The sequence below is a fragment of the Cygnus atratus genome, chromosome 10 (assembly GCF_013377495.2).
Source record: "Cygnus atratus isolate AKBS03 ecotype Queensland, Australia chromosome 10, CAtr_DNAZoo_HiC_assembly, whole genome shotgun sequence".
In the NCBI taxonomy this organism is placed as follows: Eukaryota; Metazoa; Chordata; class Aves; order Anseriformes; family Anatidae; genus Cygnus; species Cygnus atratus.
In genome coordinates, this window is record NC_066371.1 from 7,259,235 (window position 1) to 7,281,348 (window position 22,114).

Sequence of the window (22,114 nt, forward strand, 5' to 3'; positions counted from 1 at the left end):
CCCAGCACACTCTGAGCGCCGAGCACCGCACCAAGGGTGCTGCAGGTGCTCGGCATGGAAGCACCCACTGCAACATCAACCCCGGCCTCAAAGCGCTTATGAGCAGGAAAGCCAAACCCCAAACGCAGCAGAGACAGCTTGCCCGGGGTAGTTTAATTATGTTTTATTCTCTCAGAGGAAATAGAAGTATTTTGGAAGGAAGCGCAGCGTGCTGAATGCAACTCAGCTCTTGTCTTTGCGTGCGAAAATCAGAGGGGCTCCGGAGGGAGCGGCACAGCTGCGGTGGTTCCACCAGCTCGGTCCTGGGCTTGTTGTTATCCCGCCCTCCGTTTCTCCTCCAAAGCGTTTTTTGGAAACAGGGCAGCAGTTTGGGCACCCTCTGCCAGTTCTAAGAGGAGCGCGCTTGTCTCTGCAAGAGGTGCGCACGGCTTGTGGGGTTTTGCAAAAGATTTAACGCCGAAGTGGATTTAGGTGCCAGACTTCTGGGTAAGGCTATGAAACAGGCAGGGGCTCAGCACCCTGACAGCCAGTAGGTCGGGACCTAAGTGGGCACGGAAATGTGGCATCACCTTCCCCATCAGAGGTGACGCTGAAGTTGTTCATAGGAGCCCGGTCAGTTTGCTTTTAGGTATTATTAAACAAGCTTTCTGAAGGCCTGATTGGCACGTAAAGATAATCCCAAAGCCAAGCTGCTGTGAGCTGGGCACCTTTGCTGGCTCATGGGTAAGCCAGCAAAGTCTGTGTGAGAACTAAGGCAAGGCTTTCCCATACAAGTGCATCCTCCCTGTCGATGCACAGAACATGTGCTGCATGTGCCTTTAGTTTTTTCCTTTTCCTTTTGGGAAATGCTTCAGAAAGATTAAAGACGAATCCCTGTCAGCAGCCGGCTGAGCCAAGCGCTCTGCTCCCAGGTGCTTTTCTCTCTGGATGTTTTGTATTCAGCGGCTGGGTAATTCTTTTCTGGATTGTTATGAATCTGCTTTCCTACAGCAAAGCATTTTTAATATCTCTTAATAATCAGAAGGGAAGAAAAAGTCTTTTTCTCCAAGGTTTAAATTTGCTTGTGTTTGCACCGGAATGTCAGATTTAATGTGTTTGTATCTCCTAAATGCTATCAATTATGGCCATTTACCTTTCACTTAGTAAAAATATCAATATTTATTCTGCCGTCTGGCATTTACATATTTCAGCTACGGGCTGAAATCCCACCTTGTGTTTTCATAAGGTAGAGCTTCTCCACAGCCGCGCTGGCGCTCTGCAGCTTGCTGGTAGACTTGCTCAGTAGAAAAAGGAGCAGTCCTGGGGAAACGTATGGACTCCACAGGAAGGATAAACAGGCTGCCTGGCTCCTGGCATCCCATAGGGAAAGGAATATACAGGTACAGCACAAGCTGGCAGCCCCAACCTGGGTAGCTTCAGATCCACTCTGCTTGTGGCGTTCAGCAGAGCCAGCTGGCTGTGTTTGCCCAGGACAGGTTACTGACCCGTATTCTGGATTAAAGCAGCTGGGATGAAACTGGTTCAAGATGCTGCCTTTTCATGCCTCTGCAACGCCTCTCTAGGATTTCAAAGCCTGCTGTAAATGCAGCCAGGGCACAGCAGCGCTGGTGCCCCGTGCGGCTGGAGGGCACCGTGGTTCCTGGGCCACCGCGTGCCCTGGGAGAGCCTTTGAGCCCTCAGCTAGGGGGAACCTCCCTGTGCCCGCTGCCAAGCAGCCAAGGAAAAGCTTTTTGCAGGAGGGTGTTTTCGCATCTCTCCCAAGGGACATTTCAGGACACGGCGGTCCCGGGGATCTCGCTCCCTGAGCCCGTGCAGTGCTCCCATGGCATGGCTGCCTGCTAATGGGGCCAGGTGGCAATATTTGCCCCCTCAGCTTCATGGTGGGGGGAAAGTTTCACCCTGAGCTTGGAGCAGAACAAGTTGAGGGCTTTGCCTGGAGCCTTGCACTGCCAGGGACTGAGATCCTGCTCCCCAAACCTGTGCTGTCCGGGCATCGCACGCGGCACAGCCCCTCTGGAGCACCCCAGTGCAACCTCCCTTATCATGGGGTTCCTGGACACGTGGTTTTTAGGTGGGTGATAAATGCAAAATGCATTTTAGAGCATGGTATGCATCCTGGTGCGTATTATTCAGCAAGTTCGTTGCCATTATTCAGTTTAAGCATCCCCTCTGGAATGCGTAGGACAAACAGCGCTGTTAATCACAGGGAGGCGGCGCAGCATATGGGAAGCATTTGCATCAGCAGTGACAGAAATCTAGCTGCTACTTTCCCAAGTCACACACACACACAAAAACAAACAAACAAACAAAAACTTCCAAATCTCTGAAGCCAGGCAAAAGTTTTCAGTCAGCTTTCTTAGGTCCTTTTGGCTTTATGGGGTATTTGCATAGCGAAGCACTGTGGAGGAATGCTCCCCAGAACTAGACAGGAGAGGATTGCCTCCCTGTTATGCGCCGCTAAATTCCCTGCCTTGAGAAAACTCGCTTCAAGGGGCGTTGAAATAGCGGGCCATAATCTCATTTGCTAGGTTCCCCCATAATATATTAATAAGGATGCTTATACTAATTGTTAATTCAGCAAAAGTTAATTGTAATAGCTGTGTTTTAAATGAACGCCTTTGATTTTTACACACTTTCTTTTATAAACACAAATTCCTTCTGTTCCACATCTCTAATATACTTTAAGACCTAGCAAGAAAGAATCCATAGCAGAGAGAAGTTAAGTATTGCTATACATGTTACATTATGCAGTCACAACAATAAGAAATGTTGTGTGAAAGAAAAAAAAAAACAACAAGCTGTTAAAAGCATTGCAGTGCAGAAAATAATTGGAAGATGTCTGAGAAAGAGAAATTCAGGCTGTTCTCGCTGTGCCTAGAAGTGGGCAGAAATGTGCCCACAGTATAATGAAGGAAATGAGAGGGGGGGAAAAGAGGAGCTAATTTAAAAAAGACATTTTTCACAATCATACAGCACGTCCTGACTTCTGTGCATGTTCAGATGCATGCTGAAAGGAATTCCAGCTGTATAACTTTACCTCTCTGTTGCCGCACTCTTTCTTCTGTATCATTCAAGTTTGCTTTTCCTTAAAGCCCACTCCGACGATGCTCGTGGCAGTCGATGTACTTTGAACTCTTCCTTTTTGTTCGGAATGCATGAGGAGTAACGCACAGAGCCTTGCTGCCTCCGGTTCGCTGTCATTTAACACTGCTGCTATCTCAGAGGTTTCCGCAAGCATAAATCCCGTCTGGGAAAACCTGACCCCTCTGAAGCCAGCGGCCAAAATTCCCGCTGGCTTCAGCGAAGCAGGAATTCCAGCCCGTGCTCTGTCCTTGCAAAAATTTTCCCCCGCAAAGCGAGCAGTGCAATGCCTGGAAGTTTCAGCTCCGGCATTTGCGCCTCGCCGAAGGCAAAACAGGGAGCGAGCCCCGCAGACGGCTGCGACGGCCACCACCACTCACCTCTTGTCCCTTCCTCCAGTGCTCGGTGTCCTGCGGCCGCGGCGTCCAGCGGCGCTCCGTGCACTGCCACGGCGGCTCCCCGGCAGCGGCCGAGGCGGCAGCGTGCGACCCAGCGAGCCGGCCTCCGTCGCAGCGGGACTGTCACCTCCCCGAGTGCCCCACGCACCGCTGGGCAGCGGGTGAATGGCAAGCGGTAAGTGGGGCCCCCCGCGCCGCCTCCCTTGGGCTCTCGAGCGTGAGACGATGCTGTAGGAGGGATGAGGGTGGGGGTCTGGGTCCTGTGCCCTCCTTTTATTTGGGGGTTTAGGGTTGCAAGCAGGGCTTGCCAAAAAAAAAAAAAAAGGCAGGGATGCTAATGCACGCTGGCTGTGCCCCTTTCCGCGCCGTGCTGGAGGGGGAGTGGAGAAATACCCCAGCAGAGTTAGTTTCTTGCTTTGTGCTGCCCTGTGTTTGGCTGGGACCTATGCAAATATTTAGCGGATTTTGGGTCTGGTCCGTGAGGCTGGGCTGTGACCCTCCTCGGCTGGAACACTTCTTGAAAGAACGGGTGGACATCGGTGATTGTCCCTTTCCTCCCCCAGCTCCGTCTGACAGCTGCTGCCATCACTGAGCTGCCCCAGATGCTCCCAAAGCTTGTTGCTCAGCAAGGGCAGTGTGGAAATGAGGTCTCCCAGGGGTGATGGTGGTCAGAATCGGTCCCAGCAAAGCCATCCAGGAGCAGGGATAGAGCCGGGGTGGCTCAGAGAGCACCCCACAGTGCAGGTGATGGATGGCCAGAGGCTGTGTGCGCCCAGCTGCCTGCTGGTGGTCCTGGGGAACAGGCTGGTGGTGTGCTGGTGGTCCTCAGGAGGTGGCTAGCGGTCCGTGGCTACCCAAATCGCTATCGTGGAGAGGCAGGGCACGGTCAGAAGCATTTGGGGCAGGAGGAGGTGAGTAGCTGGAGGACAAAGGGCCGCTCTCCCAGGCCCCTCCTCGCGGTGCAGGGGACTGCCAGCCTTGGGAATGGGACCAGCTCTTGGGGAGCTGCCTCTGGTGGTGCAGGACACATCCACTCCCATGCAGGGGATGCCTTTGTCCCATAGGTGAGAAGCCCCCCCAGGTTTATCGCCCTCCCTGCAAAGCCAGGGCTGGCCCCAGGGGCTCGGCAGCAGGGGCTGGATCCTGCACCCCGAGAGCAGCCAAGATCCCGCTGGTGGTGGAGCTGAGTGATCAGAGCCTGGTCCTCATCACCCCGATGCCTGCGGTGAGCAGCGCTGGGGAGCAGGACAAACATTAATCAAACAGGGGCTTGGCTTTCATTGGCATTCAGACTGCTTTTATATTGCTCCTGCGTTGCACGGGGGGGCGTCCTGAAGCAGCACGAAGTTGTTTGAGATGCCTTCCCCTGCCCAGGCGGTGGAAATGCAAAACAGGGCCTCCTGCTCCAGTAACAAAGGATGGGGAGGTGCTGCCAGCGCAAAGTCTCTCTGTTCAGACGCTTCCAGAGCCCCTATTTAAAAAGGGAAGAAGGAAAAAGAGGGGGAGGATAAGAAAAAGAAATCTACTGATGAAAGAAAAAGCATTTCATGCTTGCAGAGGCTGTGCAACAAGCACTGCAGCCAGAAAAAAAAATAAATCACAGTGAATGCAGTGTGTGCTTTCCTGAAGCCTTTCCTCCCCTGCTGGCTCGTGCTCAGCTCGCTGCTGCTGATCCAACAAACCTGCTGCTGTGCCTCAGCCCCACCGGGACATCGCAGACAAGTTCAGCTTCCTCCCCTCTGCTGCGCACGAGTCAAAATGCCACTTTTCCCACCCCGTCCCTTGGTCCTCTTTCCCTTAGTTCTGCAGCTTCTCAACCCAGTGGTGAGGTTCCCCTGCCTGCCCCCACCCCAAGCCCTAGGGGGGATCCAGGGGAGCCCCAGGACTCCCCGCTGCACCAAGGAAATCCTTAATGTTTTACCCAGCTTTTTATTCCAGGGGAGCTTTGTTAGCAGGGTGACTTGAAAGTTTCCTCATCCATAAATGATGGTTAATAGAAACGTGCAAGTGTCACCCGATGCGAGCTCCCCCCTTCGGCTGATCCCAAACAGTTCTTCTGAGCACTTCTTATTTTGTTCTGATGTACCCGGTGAAAAAAGCAACGTCACCTCCTCCCCAGCCGTAAGTCCTGGCTGCAAGTTATCTGTAGCGAGGAGACACAGATTGCATTAGCATTCGCTGAGCAACGAGCCCTAATTGACATGAAAGGCAGGATGCAAAATAACATCCCAGCGCTGTCTTGTTCTTGATTTCTGATCTTTAAAGGGAATCTGTCAAGAGGTTTTCTTTTTTTTTTATTGCTCCGTTTTGTTGTTGTTTAGAAAAAGTTCATTTTGCCGATGAAAAGTAAAAGGGAACTTATTGGGAACCATTTACTGATCTGTTATAGTATCGCCATTAATTAGCTGTGCCCACACCAGGGACAAGAACATCAGTAGAAAGGGCCTGGCTAATGTCAGAGTAAAAGTGAGGGCAGGGTCACAGAGAAAGAGGGGAAAGTGGTGGATAGAGAGTTTTTTTACATGGGCTTGTGGGGAGGGACAGTGCCCAGCTCTGGAAGCTGCAATGTAGGTCTTGAATCTTTGACATTTTCTTTTCAGGGGAAAATTAAGCCATCCTTGCATGATTTGGATTCCAGAGTCACCCAGGGGATGTCTGAAGTGGGGTTTCTTCCCGACTGTGTTTCAGAGTTAGATTTAGGGAAAAAAAAAAAAAAGGAAACACAATGAATGCTTGCACAAAGCAATGCCTTTGGGATTTTTAAAATTTTTGTTATTATTACTTGTCTGAAATAGCTGCAGAGCTGCTTGAAACAGTCCTTAACTTGAACTGCCAGGAAAACAATTCAGAATTTGGGAAATGGGGCAAAAGAGACAAATATTGTCACATGCCTAGCCTGTTTTTAAGTTCTTGCTGTCCACCCCTGTTGACTCCTGCTGCTGCTCTTTTATGTGAAGTTTCGATCGGTCATGAACATAAGATTTCATACAAAATCTGTCCCCATTCCAAAGGACAAAAACAACCTTTCCATGCTAGCTGAGCTGTCCATTTTCTCTGGGGGTTATGTTTTATAACCTTGCTGTGGCTGATTGGAACCTCCGCAATGTTTCTTTGAATTGTTTTATTATGGTCTCTCTGTCTTTGTACTGTATTTAATATCTCAGCGGAATTATTTTAATTGCCATTTATCTCCCAAAATACAAATAATCAAACTTCAATTAACTGATGGTAGCAAGATGTGCAGAGCTGGCACAGCTTCAGTTATCCATATGACCATTATTTGCAGAGAAAAAACAAAGGAGGGTGGCATATGTTTGAGAGTGCCAATCTCCCATCAGCAATCAATGGTTTTAAATGAGGATGGGCTCATTTGGGATGTGAGAGCTATACCCGGCCAGTGTCAGAAGACCTTTTGATGGCAAAGAGATTGTTCACCCATCTAAAGTTAATCAAATTTAGGCTTAAGTTTACATGAGGAAGGGGAAATGTGAGACCAGGGGAGCTTTGAGCATCCCACAGCCATGCCCCGCTGCAGTGAGTGCCTGCTCAGGGAAGCCACGTGGGTTATTTGCAATAACCCACTTCCATATTTTCCTTATATAATATGTCAGAAATGGGTAAATACAGCAGAATTTCTTTGCTCTCTGGCTATATCACTCTCCAGCAAATTCCTCCAGCTCCCGTAGCATCGCCGTGTTTCGGCGCAGACCTAGAAGCAACTTCCACTGCGAGGACTTAGAGCAAGAGAGTAAATAAGGTTGAAAGCACACGAAGCCCTTGGGGTCTTCTGGCAAACTGCAGATTTTGCAATGCTGCCTGTTGCCTAAGAGCTGCCGAGTTATTCCTTTGGAATAAGCTCTGCTTTGTAGGGCTGGCTCCCCTTCCCGCCCCCTGGCTTGCGTGCTTACTGGGTATTTATGACAAATATTATGCTGTGTATTGATTTGGGGTTTTAAAGCCCTCAAATAATTTGCCATCTTGATCCTGACAGCTAATTACGGAAAGCGGGGCCTGACGGTGCCTACGTTTTGCAATTAGGTGAACCCTCCAAGATTTGCTAATTGCAGGTGAGCCAGGAGAGCAGGAGCTGCTTCAGGGAGGCTGAAGGCAGCATTCAGATGGCAGGGCTGTAACTAGATTAAGCTGACACGGTCCTCCAAGCCTAGGTGACTTCAAACGGTGTTCCTGTGCTGATAGGAATGGTCTGGTTGGACGTCTTATTCTTTCCTTAGGGCAAGAAGTTTCCTGCACGTTCCATAAAATAATTGCTTTCATGCATTTTTCTCTTTGTTAATCCAGTTAGTTGAAAGCGTTAGAAGCCTATTACAGATGAGAACTTTAAGAAAATATGGTTTTACTGGGACAGTCACTCTTCCAGTGATTTATTTTGCTTTAGTTGTTGTTTTTATTTGCAAGACAAATTGCTCCCGGGAGCATTGCGAGGGCTTTGCGGGTGGCAGGCGCAGCCTCACAGCCAGGCTGTTTTTCCGAGATGCGCAGAGAAAGAGTCGAGCCCTTCATGTCCCCAGAAGACCCTGGGGAGCGTTTGTGCTTGGCCAGCCTGGGTCGCTCTCAGCGTCAGTCAGGGCAGCACTCAGAAAAGAAAGGAAGCAGAAGGGTGCTGGCAAGGCACAATGAGGGGCGTGACGACCTGTGTCATGCACGGGGCAGCTGCCTTGTCTTTCTCCCAGCGGCTCTATTTAGTAGGGGACTAAATGATGAGGCTTGGCCCCTTTTTTCCCCCCCCTTGTCCTGGCGTGGCCCCTCTGCATCTCTTTTTGCTGTCACAGCTGGATCCTTCACCTGCCCCATCCCATACTTTGCTCCTCCCCATCCCTACACTTTGCATAGGCACCTCCAGAGAGCAGGGATGATTTGTCACACGCCGGGCACAGGCTGGCCCTGCCCTTAGATTTGCCTCAATTAATACAATGAGATGCCCGCACCAAGCCCAGAGCCACAGGCTCACTCAGGCCGGCAGAGGAAGGATGTGCTTGGGCTGGGGTGCGAGTGGATTTGCTGCAGTCCCTGGTGCGTTGGGTGAGCTGTTGTTTCCTGCAAGCAGTGCGTGAAGACGTGCGGTGAGGCGTCTCGGTACCGCAAGGTGGTCTGCATGGACGAGAGCAAGCAGGAGCAGAGCAGCGCCTACTGCGATGCCAGCAAACGGCCCCCCGAGATTGAGAGCTGCCAGCTGCCGCCCTGCGAGTACGTCTGGATTACCGGGGAGTGGTCGGAGGTGAGTCCCCATCCCCTGTCCCCATCCCTGTCCCCACCACTCCCTCCTCCTCTCGCCGCCAGCCTCGCTGAGATATTGCAACCCAAATCAAAGGTGGCAGGGCAGCGCTGCATGGTTAAATGATTATTTGTTGGTTTATTTCTCTGTGCAATTTCCCTGCTGGACAGAGAGGAGAAGGACTGCAAGAGACAACCGGGATATTGAATTTTCTCCCAAAGCACATCACATCCAGCAGGCACCCTCTTTGGTTTTGTGCCATTTATGATGATGATGATGATGATGATGATGATGATGATTATTATTATTATTATTATTATTATTATTATTATTATTCCCACCTCGTCCTGGGATCTCTGGGGTCCCATTATTCTGCAGCCACGTGCAGGGTCCAGGTCTGGAAAGGCACGCCTGGATGTGACCCTGGGGACACATCCTCCTCAGTGCCGTCTTTAGCAGGAGTGAGGACCTGCCTGAGTGGAGGCAGCAGGTTTGCCCTCACACTGGCAGAGGGCTTGGCAACGACAATAGATGGGTTTTCTTCGCAGAAGGCGCTCCATGCGGGAGGACCCAGGCTAATCTTAGGCTGTTTCCTTCTGCAGCGAGCGAAGGATTACTTTCCACTTGGAGGAACAGCAGCGGGAAGTGACGAGGCAGCTGCTGACACAGCACTGATTAAAAGGAAAGAGCAAGAGCAGGGAAAAAGCAAACATGCCGGGAGTGAGGGGGAGGAGAGGCATGTAGCCCGAGATAGCACAGGAGGGAGAGACGCGGAGATGGGAATATCTCCAGCAGCCCGGTCTCCTGGGTGGTGTTTTGGGAGAAATATTAGGGTGCCTGCAAGCCCTGCCCCTCTGCCCATGACCCATCTGTGCACGCTCAGCCCCATGAAGATGAGGTGATGGGCGAGGGCAGGCAGAGCTGGAGCTCACAAGGAAAGCCTTCCCTTTTTTTCCAGGTGTTCCCAAGCACCTGCAGCTCAGGGTCAGTCTTGACTGTGTTCTTTCTCTATGCACCCCATGGCCAAAAAAGAAAAAAAGAAAGAAAGAAAACCCCAATAATGGAGACATTTCTGAGTTCAGGATCCCCTTCTCCTCTCTTTGCTCGTGGAAAGGGAACTTGTGGCCTGGAGCCCACACGGGGCAGGGGGTCCTGGAGCAGCTGCAGGAGCAGTGCAGGGAGGCACTGGGGATCAAAGGCAGTGTCAGGCCCCATCCACGTGTAGCCAGTGCTTGTGGCTGGGTTAAATAGTTATCAGTGATCCCTCGCAGCACCTTGCCTTGTTCACCACGAGCGTGAAGCACTGACAGGCGCTTCCTCTGCTCCCAGTGCTCCGTGACGTGCGGCAAGGGCTACAGGCAGCGCCTGGTGTCGTGCAGCGAGATTTACACCGGCAAGGACCACTACGAGTACGGGTACCAGAACACGGTCAACTGTCCCGGCACGCAGCCGCCCAACATCCAGCCCTGCTACCTCGGCGAGTGCCCCGTCTCGGCCTCGTGGCGTGTTGGCAACTGGGGAAGCGTAAGTTTAGTGACCTTCTTTTTTTTAACCAAAAGAAACTGGAACAAACTTATCTATATGTATGTTTATTTTGTTACACAGGAGGCACGTTCCTAAGGTTTGGCAGGGGGATGTTGAAGAGTTGTGGTAACAAATGCATCGAATGCCTTGGTGCATTGTAGGGTGAGAATAGGGCCTGCTGCTCCATGATGAACCCCATCATGTGGAGGATTTACAGCAGCCACGAAAGTCATGATCTCCATAAAAATTCAGCTGTGGCTAAAATTTGTGGCCATACTGAATGCTTAGTCAGAAAGTGGGGTCATTGCCAGAAAAGGGCCTGAACCCCTTGTGCTAGAACACAGGGAGCGATGCATAGCTGGCAGCCGGCTCCTGCCTGTCCGTGTGTGAGCAAGATGTGGGAGCCAGCAGAAGGCCAAAAGACTGGTAATTTGAGCCTTAAAAGGATTTTTCTTTCTTCCCCCGACCTCCTTCCTCCTCCTTCCAAATGCTGGGACAGTGCAGGGGAAGGAACTTAACCTTTCTGGAAAAGTTATTTGTGTCGACCCATTTCTGGGGCCTGAACTACAAGATCAGATTTTAGTTAAGGTGATAACATTTCACTTCTTTGGGCTTCTGACATTCTTTGAAATGTGCTGTTTCTCCCATAAATTTGATTTATTAACCCAGCTCAGAGATTTGTAGGAATTTGTCAAACCTTTACAAGGCAATGAGGGTCAAGTCAAGCAAAATGCAGGGGAAGCTGTCACAGTAAATGGCAGAGCTGTTTGAAACCTTAGTTCCTCGCGCCCCACAGGAAGCCTCAGAACCTCCCTGTGAGTCAGGGCAGAGGAATTACAGCAAAGAGCTCAGCCTCGATTAATTGGCGTTTCCCCCCAGAACTTCAGTGCAAAATATCCAACTCGTTAATGCACCTCTGTCGAGAAGGGTATCCATTTCAGAGAGCAAGATCTCTATCCCTGCTTGGGGCTGCTGAACATACCAGGGACTACAAAGTGCCGTGACCCTTCACACCTCTGATTTTCTAAGGGGTTCGGTGTAAATTACCATCACCTTTGATGGACAAATAGAGCGTGCTGCTCTGCTCCATCGTGAGGTTTTATGGATTTGGAACTGATAAAGAGCAAACACCAAGCTGCGAATGGCGTGAGCTGCTGAAAGCAGTCTCCTTTGCGGTGTGTTGAAGCACACAAAGCGTTTCCAAACAGATGAGCACCTTCATTTTCTTGGTGGCCTAAGCTGGTGCCTGTAGATTGAGGTGATTTTCAGTTCTCAGGTACAGAAAGAACAAGGTACAGAGGGTTAGCAAGCATCTGGGCACAGCCCGCGGCCTGCTGCAGCAGCTGGCCAGGCCAAGCTGCTCAAGACCTCCAGTGGCCTCTGGTATTGCAGCCTTGGTTTGGACCATGGAAGGACAACCCAGAATTCGCACAATTTGGTCATTTTTCTGGATGATGAGGAGCAAGAGGGCTTGGGGGCTGTGTATTTTTGATACACTTTGGTTAGAAGACAACAAACTCTGCCATGGTTGCTCAGAGGCCTGTCAGTGGCAGGGGAGCCCTTCTAGCATTCAGGCCTTCTGGTGGACGTTTCTTCCTTGTGCAGCCTTCCTACTGCAAAACATGAACGTTTTTGCTTGAGCACAGGTCTCATCCAGTAAAGTATGTAAGTGCTAAGTGAAGTACAGTCTTCTTGAAATAATTAAGGATGATGATAATAATGAAAGGATTAGTAATCAAAGGGACTACTTGTCTGATTAAAATTAAGCCTTTGTGCAATTGGGACCTTTACTGCTGTCTCTTTATACACGGGAAACTGGCTGCCTCTATTCTTCTGGTCCAGAGCCCAAAAGCCCTTGAGATAAAATAGGAACCTCTGTCTGGCCTTGCAGTGCTCTGTGACCTGTGGAGTTGGAGTCATGCACCGGTCGGTGCAGTGCTTGACAAATGATGACCAGCTCAGCAGCTTGTGCCACGTGGATTTGAAACCCGAAGAGAGGAGGATGTGTCACAACGTCCATGACTGTGAGTCTGCAGCTTAGCACCTTCCTTTGCTTTTCTTGCTCCTTGAGTTTCTGTTCTCGTCAAAGTCCTGGAGATGTGCTGTATTTCCAAGCATTGGGGCCATCCAACAAAGCACTAAGGCACTTCAGGGAGATCTCTTAAAAATAAACATCTTGTCTTGAGGCTGTAGATGTCTCATAAAAGAAATCCTGATGTACCACTGCTCAGTGACTGTAAGTATTTCTGTTTTGTTTCAGGTGAATTACCAAGGAGTTGCAAAGATGTTAAAAATCTCAAAGGTGTCACCGACGATGGTGAATATTTCCTTAAAGTCAAAGGGAAGACATTAAAGGTGCGTTTCAGCAACAGGTTTATGGTTTATGCATTTCCCAAAGGTGTAAGAGGACCCTGCATGTGCTCCTCACTTCCACTTGCATTTTCTACCTCCAGTTTTCTAGGTATTCCTTTTGGTTGTGATGCCTGATGAAATTACGGCTTCTCTCTTTCAGGTGTATTGTTCTGGGATGCAGACTGACAGCCCAAAGGAGTATGTGACCCTTGTAAATGGGGATGCAGAGAATTTTTCAGAAGTGTATGGATACAGGTAAGAAATCCCTTTAATTCTGAGCTTTCCAATGTTTTTGTTTGCTATAGCAATATTTTCCTGTCATGAGTAGAAAGGGTTTTCTTTTGATTTAGATTGCATAACCCGACTGAGTGTCCGTATAACGGGAGCAGACGAGAAGACTGCCAGTGTAGGAAAGATTACACAGCAGCTGGGTTTTCCACCTTCAGCAAAGTAAGGCTGGACCTGAACACTATGCAAATAATAAGTGAGTAAAAACAGGGCCTTGCCATTAAAAAACAATGTTTATTTTACACAAATGTAGCTGTAATACAAGCAAGCAGAGGTAGTCTAGTGAAGGTTATTCCTGAGCTCTCCTATTAAAAGCTGCTTTTAGACCTGGTCACCTTTGCACTTAAAGGCTGCAGCCCAAGCACATCAGAGATGCACGGTGCCAGCACTGGGGCAGTAGGAAAGTGAAGGAGGCTCTTGGCAGAGTCAGACCTGGGGAAATAACTGGTGTTGAGAGGGATGGAGAAGGGGCTGTGGGTTTGCAGAGGGGGAGGTAACTGTAGCTGTGCCACACCAGTGGTACCCTGTGACCCAGCATGCGAGGGAGCTGGGAGGCATCCCCACTGCTCAGGTACAGTTTCAGTCCCGTTGGCTCTGGGGATGCTCTTAGTTTCCAGCAAATGTTTTAAAAATGCAACATATTGTTGGGGGTTCATTCAGTAAATAGCAGAGGTTTTTAGCAGATTAAAATCCTTCCTTGTAAAATGACTCTCTATCTGACAGGGGGTTTTATCACTTTATTTTCAAGACATGAGTCCTTACCATCTATTAATCTGTAAAAAGCTTCTAAGAGTCTGTAAAAGCTCCTAGGAGCCTCCCTCAGGGAATTTGATACCAACTCCCTTTGCATTTCAAAAGGAGCTGGGCACCCACCTCTGTCAGGCAGGAGCTATCTTGCATCCCCATCAAAAGGAGTCTCACTTACTTCAGATCACTGCAAAATACCCCAAATCCCTTTGAACACCTGAGCTGGAGCACCCAGGCTAGGGGCAGTCTGGGGACAGTTGTTTGGCTTTGTTCAAAAGGAAGATTTAGAAGTTGCCCCATCAAAATGGGAAATTGTCCGATAGAGAAATAAAAGGAAAGGAATAGGTTCTGGTTTTGTTGTTATTTATACCTAGGCCCTAAATCACCGATACTTGAACCCAACTGTAAAACCGAGCGTATGAGCGTCCTGTGAAATTCAGTACTAGCGTGCTGGGAGTCATGTGTGGGATGAATTGGGGATTTAATATTAAAAATCCAGCAGATGAGGTCTCAACTCTCAAGATTAATGCATGAAATGAGCTTTAGTGACTTTAAACATTAGCAAAGAGCATGTTTACATGTATTTTGTCTCTCCCTGCATCTTTCTTCCCATGTTATTCACCAACTCTTCTCCACAGCAACTGATTTACAGTTTGCACGGACACATGATGGACGACCTGTTCCTTATGCCACTGCTGGGGACTGCTACAGCGCAGCCAAATGCCCGCAGGTATTTGACAATAGCGTTTCACAGGAATTGGTGCCATTTGTCATGTCCAGGCCCTCTATTAATTACTGCTGGTCACATCAAGCAGACTCCAGTGAGCATCACATTCTCAAATCAGCAGCAGTCGGAAACTTTTCCCTTTGGCCGCTCTTCCCATTTCTTTAGGAGGGTGCCAGGTTGTTATCAGACAAGCAGCAGGACTAGCTAAGGGACATCTCCCAGAGCCTGCAGTCCCTGCAGGTGCTCAGAAAGTCACCAATAAAGGAGGAAAAGGAGAAGAAATGAGACTGGGAGAAGGGTTGGTGTGCGCACGTGTGTTTGAAGGTAGGGAGTGCAGCTGGGCACAGGCTGAGTCACACCCTCAGCTTCTTTGGGAGGTAATGCAAGATGTCAAGCTCAGTTGCTTGGAAGAAATATGTGCTCTTGAAAGTCATTAGGAGACTAATTAACACCGTGCTACAGGTGGCTCACTCTTTGTCCTTGGCACACCTCGCTTTTATGGAGCTGGGGGATGATGAGTGATGTGTTTGCCCAATACCTTGGACTATGCAGACCTTGTTGGCAAAGGGCATTAGGTGAGGAGCTGCAGCAACGGGCAGCAGAGGGCAAACCTCTCCATCTCCTTCTGGCACTTTTATGCACAGCTCAGCAGCTTAGGGATTGCCTTCTTACCTCGGGAAGGCTCATGAATGTTAATGTCCATCCTCCTGACCAGACAGCTCGCTCCTCACAGAGCATCTCCATTGCCAGGGCAGCGAGCACGGGGAGCAAAGCTCCCAGGCACCTGGTACCGTGATGGGTTGCCCTCGGGGTGTGCCCACAGGGTGCCTTCTATGTCCCAAAATGGGCCGGGCTGGGGTCTCCTGGAGGATCTCGGGTGGATGTAGACATAGCCCTGAATTTTCCATCCATTTTGTGCATTTTGAGACGGGCGAATGAAGCGAAGGACATCTAAGAAATAAATGAAAGAGTTTTGATTTTACTGAAGTCTGGGGGAAAAAAAAAAAAAAGCTCAGTGGAAAGTATAGTAAAAAGGACAAGTGTGCCCTCTCCAGTTGAGGAGGGAGAAGTGAGAGCAGCTGCAGCACATTCCTGGGGTACCTTCTCCATCAGCCGCTGGAGCACGTCAGGCTCCACAGCTTGCCATGGAAAAGCCAAGAATGCCCTCAATCGGCAAACCACGAAAAGGCAGCGGAAGAGAGTAAAAGCAGTGAAAAAACAAGCAAAAGCCCCTCCTTCCTTGCAGCCACAAACGAAAATGAAATTCCTGACCTGAGACATGCTGTGATTTGTACACTATGTGCTAATCGCTGTCAGAGCGATGGAAAAGTTGGAAACACTGCTGACACGATCCTGTTAGAGAAGTGATGCTGTGGCAAGTGCGGCTGAGGCACGGGGCTTTGGGATAACCAGGCTGGTCTGCTTGCTTTTTAGGGTCGCTTCAGCATAGACCTGTACGGGACAGGCCTGTCCTTAATGGGAACAGCGAAGTGGCTCTCGCAAGGGAATTACGCAGTGTCGGAAATTCAGAAATCCCCAGTAAGTTGCAATTTTAATTATGGTTATATCCACTCGTGGGATATTTCTAATTGCCATGTCATCTTTTGTGGCAACATCTTCCAATTAGAAACTAACAAAAATCTAACATCTGACATTAGAAACAAAGTGTTGCCCATAATTGTAGGGGGGAGGATGTTAGTGGGTTTAACTTGATCCAGGTTATTGCAATTAATTAGTAAGTCTGCTTAGCTTTGTATCTGCACACTGTGAGTGCTGTGGGGCAGACCTATCTGTAATTAGTTGGCTTTGGTCATGGGCACAGAGCATGCATTGCGTGGCAGACAGGGCTGGGGGCACTGGGGCAGGGATGCTGAGTAGGGATGAAGCATGTACCCTGGGAAGAAATCGTTCCCAGAATGTTTGCCCCTGTTAAAACTGTCCTAAAGAGGTCACTGCAGCCCTTTAACAAGAAGCAGTTTGTAAAATGTCCTCTCCTGGGCTGCCTCAAGCCCATGAGCCTTGTCAGTACTGGGGCTCGTAAAGGAGCCTTTTCAGCAGAGGGGTTGGATGCTGCTGGTCCGTGCCCTGGTGCGGGTATAAGAGGACTAGCACAGACCCCGTACATTAGTTCTGGCTGGTACTTTGCTGTTCTTCTCCACTACAGAGAGGAGAAGCTCGGGCGGCCACCTTCGGGGTTGCAGAGGGCAGACACGATCACGGTTGGCAGAATTAAAACAAACTTTAAGGGCCAAGGGAGGCTAAGAGACAGCTCTTACCTCCCTCACCCAGTGGCATCTGTCAAGCGCTGCTCCAGGGGTTTAATTGCCAGCAGGAGCAGAAGAAAGGAAGGCATAGCGAGAAGAGATGATAGCAGTCTGCTGCAATCACAGATCGATAGTGTCAGGGGCAGGAGGGAGCTCGTCTAAAAATAAATGCTTTGTGCAAGCCTGTCCTGCACTTAAGCCCAATTTTCTGATAATTGAGGGTTGAATGCCCCTCAAGGACTGTCTGTCCATGGTGGTGACCAAGAGGAGAAAGCCTGTGCAGAGGTGCGGCGAGGAAGGCCACATGGAGGTGTTGCCGATGCTGACATCAATCCACTGACTTGAGGCTGGAGTTGCCCCGTGTTTGCTGGAGACCTGGCCAGCCCAGGACTGCGTTTTCCTGGGTCTCTTCTGGATTTGGAGGTGCAGAGCTGAGGGGGAACAGCACCGTAGCACATGGCACAGCCTCACCACATCCCTGTCGTGTCCTTGCTCTGGAGCCACGCCAGCTCTTCCCTTCCAAATAGACGTTTCTCAGTAATGTCTGCAAATGTCCTCTGTGCCCTTCACATGCTCACTCACCACCGAGGTGCTGTTCTTGTCTAGATGTGTTATTTCTCTCTCGTGATCCAAGTTTTCCACTCATTACAGTGGAACAAGCAGTTACTCACTGTAGGGCAGATTGGAGAAAGCAGATGTCCTTGAGATATCCCTCCAAATGGCCTTCTCCTTGGGCATCTTGCAGTGTAATAAGTCAAAAGTACCCTTTCTTATTTGTGTTCACCATCTGACCTGGCAGTACTAAAGGGAATTACATTTGCATACATTTAAATATAACTGTAATTTTGTAGATTGATTTGGGCGTTATTTGTTTTTCTTCCAAGACATTTTCTATTAAAGCCCTGGCTGGAATAACCCAGATCTGGCCCTTTCACTGCCTGAAGTTCCTGAGCCCTTACATGAGATGTCGCTTCTGTTTTTGCCTGCAGGATGGTACCAAAGTAGTAGGAAAATGCGGTGGTTACTGTGGGAAGTGTACTCCATCGTCTGGAACAGGCCTCGATGTCCAGGTGTTATAGCAATGGTAAGTGCCCTGCCGAGAGCAACGGGGAGTCTTCCCCAAAACGTCCTGCTGAAGGCACACAGCAGGGCATGGCTGCAAAGCATCCGGCTCCCATTCCCCAAAGGCAGCTCATCACTCAGGTCTGGGGCACATCTTCTGGAGACTTGCTCCAGTGATAATCTGAAAAATGCCTGAAAAGTCCCATGGGACTGCTGGATGCACGCTCCTTTGTGAGAGGCTTCTCGCACAGGGCCGGCGAGCGTACCCTGTGCAGCAGGAGCAGCTCCAGTGCTCCCTGTAATGCCCATGGGAGCGATGCTGTCAAGGGGAAGCACCTTTCCACCTTGCTGGCATCTGCTCCGGCTCAGATCCCACGCTGGTCTCACCACTTACAGGTTTCGAAGGCAAAACTGATGGCCTGACTCTGACGTGCTCCTCATCTGTGCTTTGCAGGTTGTCTGGGAGCAGCCCGCGGAGACGAGATGGATGAAGGATAGCGATGCAATACCTCTGCCTTCCACTTTTTTTTATCTGTTTATGTGTGTATATAGATCGCATATTCTTAATGTACAGTATAATATTTATGTTTGGAATTATTTATTTTGATTTAATATTTTTGTACGTAAAATCATTATATTAAGGCTGCTTTTACTATTTTTATTTTTTATTGTTAAATCCTGCAGTCAAACCACTGCATTTTGCGTACTCTACATTATATGTAGCATTATGACAAGTGATACTTTATTGTCACTGTATTCAGTTGTTTACTTTCAATCAGTAATTTTCCTTCAGTTACGGGCTGCTTTGGCCCTCTACGGTGCTACACAATCTGCATAGGGGTATTTTTGGCATTTCAATCTGTCTTTCTGTAAGGAAAATAGACAAGATGTGCTTAAATTTGATGTTAGTGATTAGGCCAACAGCACTCAAGGAAAACATGACAATGAATACAGTGCTAGTTGCATTAGCAATCTTTATCTTTTAGGTATGTTTTGAATTTCACATGACCTCTGTGGCCAGTGCTAAAGCACTGGTTTGGTGCTAACATGGTATTTATTAATGCTCTGTAGTTTTAGTTAATCCAGTGCCTTTATCAGTAAGAAAAGGAAGAAAGCAGAAAAATTGTCAGGCAATTCAAATTGATTGAGATCTACCCCAGGTTTAGGAAAATTCCTGCAGATGGATCTTCAGCTGAGCCCCTTTTATTGGTAGGGCTCCGAAGCAAACTCGCTTTTCAGTAAAAAAAAAAAAAAACATACATTTCTCTGCTAATTGCATGTGCCACCGTGCTTCCTGGCTCCATCTGGCAGCGGGGTATTAACTCATCCAGGCAGGCTGATGAGCCCATATGTTTCCCCGGGCTGAGAAGCACCGCAGCTTATTAGGGACATTGTCACAAAATCCAAACGCGGAGCCCAAAGCATCTCCACCGTGCTCCTGCCACCCGCGAGCACCTGCCTGCGTGGCTGGGGGGGCTGGAGGGAGCAGGGCACGTAGGGGCTGGGGACAGCACGTCCTGCCCCGCTGCCCCGCGATGCTTCCTGGCTTCCTACTCACTGGCAGCCCATCTGCAAGCACGCAGGGCTGGGCGGGCGGCAGCAGCGAGATCAGCGTGTACTTGCAGCTATCTCTGCCCCCCCTTCGAAAACAGCCTGCTTTACGCCTACTTCTGTATTGCTTCGTATCTTCCTGGTAGGGCATCTGCGCTCTTTGCTGTCCGCAATCCAATGTACAACCAGACCTTTAATTTTTTTTCGTGTTGTTTTTTTATTTTATTTTTATTTGAGGGGAAAGCTCCCATAGGCACCACCGCGGCTGTGTGATGACTGCAGCTCCGCCTGTACATAGCCTGCTGCTTGCGGCACGCCACGTTTTTCGCAGAGCTTCGTAGCACGTTGAACGGGGGTGATGTGACCAGATTATTTTTGTAGTCTATGACTATGTCTCATAATTCTTTCTCCACAATTTTACTTAGCTATAGGAAGACGCTGCCCCGCTGCCATATGTCAGGGCAGCCAGCAGCACAAAGTACAAGGAAAGGAAGCTTTTTAGCACAAAATTGCCAGCAGTTTGGAAGACCAAAGAGTCTTGTCTGCTAATCTGGCTAAATCTTTCAATTTTGGATGCAAATACTCAGCAAACCCAACCTCAGGATCTTCTGCAAGTCTTTTACCTGTCATTACCCAGCTCCCCAGAGGAGGAGCAATCAGTCTGTTACAAAATAGTCAGATCAATAGCGATAAATCATCAGATCCCTGGATTCATAACCCATGCATCCAGCCTGCAGAATGAAACCCGTCAGCCTGACAGTCAGGTATTGACATATTCATGTAAATCGGTAGACATCTAATGTGTGAGCAGGGTCCTGTTAAAAGGCAGCAGCTAAAGAATTGGTGCTCGGCACTTACCCACGCGTGCCTCTGCTGCTCTCGTTAATATTCAGGCTTAGAGGAAAGAATGAGACTATCTTACTCATCATTTGGGGTGATTTTTTTTGTTTTTTATTTTGTTTAATAGCACATAAAATAAGTAGATATGATCATATCTTACGACTGATTTCACCTATGTTGTATGCCTATGAGTAGCAATGAGGAATTATGCCTTTCTGAGAAAAATGCCAAAAATACCATTTCAAAAGTCAAAGAAAAGAAAAGGGAAAATGGAAAGGGAAAAAGGGAATGGGAAAGGGAAAAAGGGAATGGGAAAGGGAAAAAGGGAATGGGAAAGGGAAAAAGGGAATGGGAAAGGGAGAGGAAAAAGGGAAAAGCAATAGTAATGGAATAATGATTTTTTAATGATAATTGCTCATGTATAACTTCTGTAGGGGAAAAGGGAAAATTGCACTATGAACTTTAGAGAGAAACAGTGGTGCTTAGAAAGTACAGGCTTATTATATTTTCTGTAATGAAGTGAATGGCTATTTATAAAAAGAAATATTATTTTGACCTGTACACATTCCTGTCTACCATATAGTTTCATAACAGCTATTAACAGAGCAAGAGAAACCTAAAAAAATATTAAATAAAGTATAAGGGAAGAATTGATAGATCACTGATTCACTAGATTACGATTCATTAAAGGGCTTCATTAAATAGGAACAGACTTTGAGGACCAGAGGCCTTCAACATTTCTTGTTCAGGAAACAACTCTGGGTTTTGTATATCAATGCCATTATTTTTCTACAAACTTTGTTTTGTTTTGTTTTGCGAGCACTTTCCTGTACAGTATTTCTTTTCTTTCTGATTATATTCAAAAGGAAATGAAGAGACCTGTAAGAGATGTCTGTATGGTCTTTCTGCATTTGCCATCGTATTTCAATACCTGTGTGCTATTATAGAGGCAAAATACTTTGTACACAAGGGAATAATACAGTGAATGGTAAACATCCATTTCTGCGCTGGTTTTTATTTCCAGGCTTTGGGTTCCTTGTTCTCTTGTCTCATGAAAAGGAGCTGGGGGAGGCGGGAATGCTGCTCGTGCAGAGCCCTGCCCTGTGGTCCAGGGTTCTGAGCTCTGCCTGGGCTGATGCTCCCAATTCCTGGCCAGGGGGGAACAGCCCCAGGTACAAGGTGTACCCCTCATTCTACAAATGTGCCTGAAGGATGACTTGGGATACCGGACCTGCTAGAGATGCTGCAAAAATAAAGCAACATAGAAAATTTTGGAAAAAAAAAAATCATTTCAAGTCTACAAGAAAACGTATGTGGAATAAAGTTGGGTTAAAAGGAGGCAAACACAGGGACTGGCTCCCAGGAAGGCAACCAAGCAGCAAATTGTAGCCAGATTCTGGCATCTGCTGGTTTGCCCTTAGGCAGGGTGGTACAGGCTGCAACTGGGATGATGGTAAAGGGGGATGCCTCCTGGGGAGCCCTTTCAGCCTCCACACAGCCAGGCTGCTTTCCTCCAAGCAGGCAAGCTGTCATCTCCCACAACTCCTGCAGTATTCCCTGTGTGGATTTATTTTTTTTCTTTTTGATGTTAACAAAACAGACAATAACAGAGATGTGGCAGCAATCACAAATGCGTGGGTTTTCTCCCAGCTCCCCCTGATTCCTGGCCAGTCCCTCAACCTCCCACAGGTCCCGGTGCTTCAGAGTTTTCCAGGTTTGTTCCCACCCACCCTGATCGCGCGATGTCCAGCTCTGACATGCCCCATCACAGGAGGAGCATGCGGCCCACGGCGTGAACGCAGCAGAAGCACATACCTGAAGCCGTGGCTCACCAGAGCCTTTAAGCACGTACTGAAATCCCACAGAAGTCATTTGTGTCAGAGTTCTCCTTTGGGCTTGCAGCCAGCTGCCTTTTCCAAGAGGACGCGGAGCTGTGTCATCCGTCCCTGTAGCTCAGCGATGTGATGGTGCCAGCACCAGGAGCATCCCTCGGAGCAGCCAGGGAGACAGCTCAGCCCCATACCTATTTCCCCAGACTTCTCTCCTT

At 48.8% G+C, this 22,114-nt stretch overlaps 1 protein-coding gene across 1 annotated transcript in view; it reads left to right on the plus strand.

Moving 5' to 3' along the window:
- ADAMTS9 (ADAM metallopeptidase with thrombospondin type 1 motif 9) overlaps positions 1-18,239 on the plus strand; it is a 74,116-nt gene extending 55,877 nt beyond the window's left edge. Inside the window, exons 30-40 of the mRNA XM_035546743.2 lie at positions 3,481-3,654; positions 8,545-8,715; positions 10,042-10,236; positions 12,128-12,260; positions 12,497-12,591; positions 12,749-12,843; positions 12,939-13,072; positions 14,262-14,353; positions 15,785-15,889; positions 17,604-17,698; positions 18,131-18,239. Coding sequence (XP_035402636.2) covers positions 3,481-3,654; positions 8,545-8,715; positions 10,042-10,236; positions 12,128-12,260; positions 12,497-12,591; positions 12,749-12,843; positions 12,939-13,072; positions 14,262-14,353; positions 15,785-15,889; positions 17,604-17,693 — 1,284 coding nt within the window. The 3' untranslated portion in view covers positions 17,694-17,698; positions 18,131-18,239. The remainder of the gene's footprint in view (positions 1-3,480; positions 3,655-8,544; positions 8,716-10,041; positions 10,237-12,127; positions 12,261-12,496; positions 12,592-12,748; positions 12,844-12,938; positions 13,073-14,261; positions 14,354-15,784; positions 15,890-17,603; positions 17,699-18,130) is intronic.
- Positions 18,240-22,114: the final 3,875 nt, after the last annotated feature.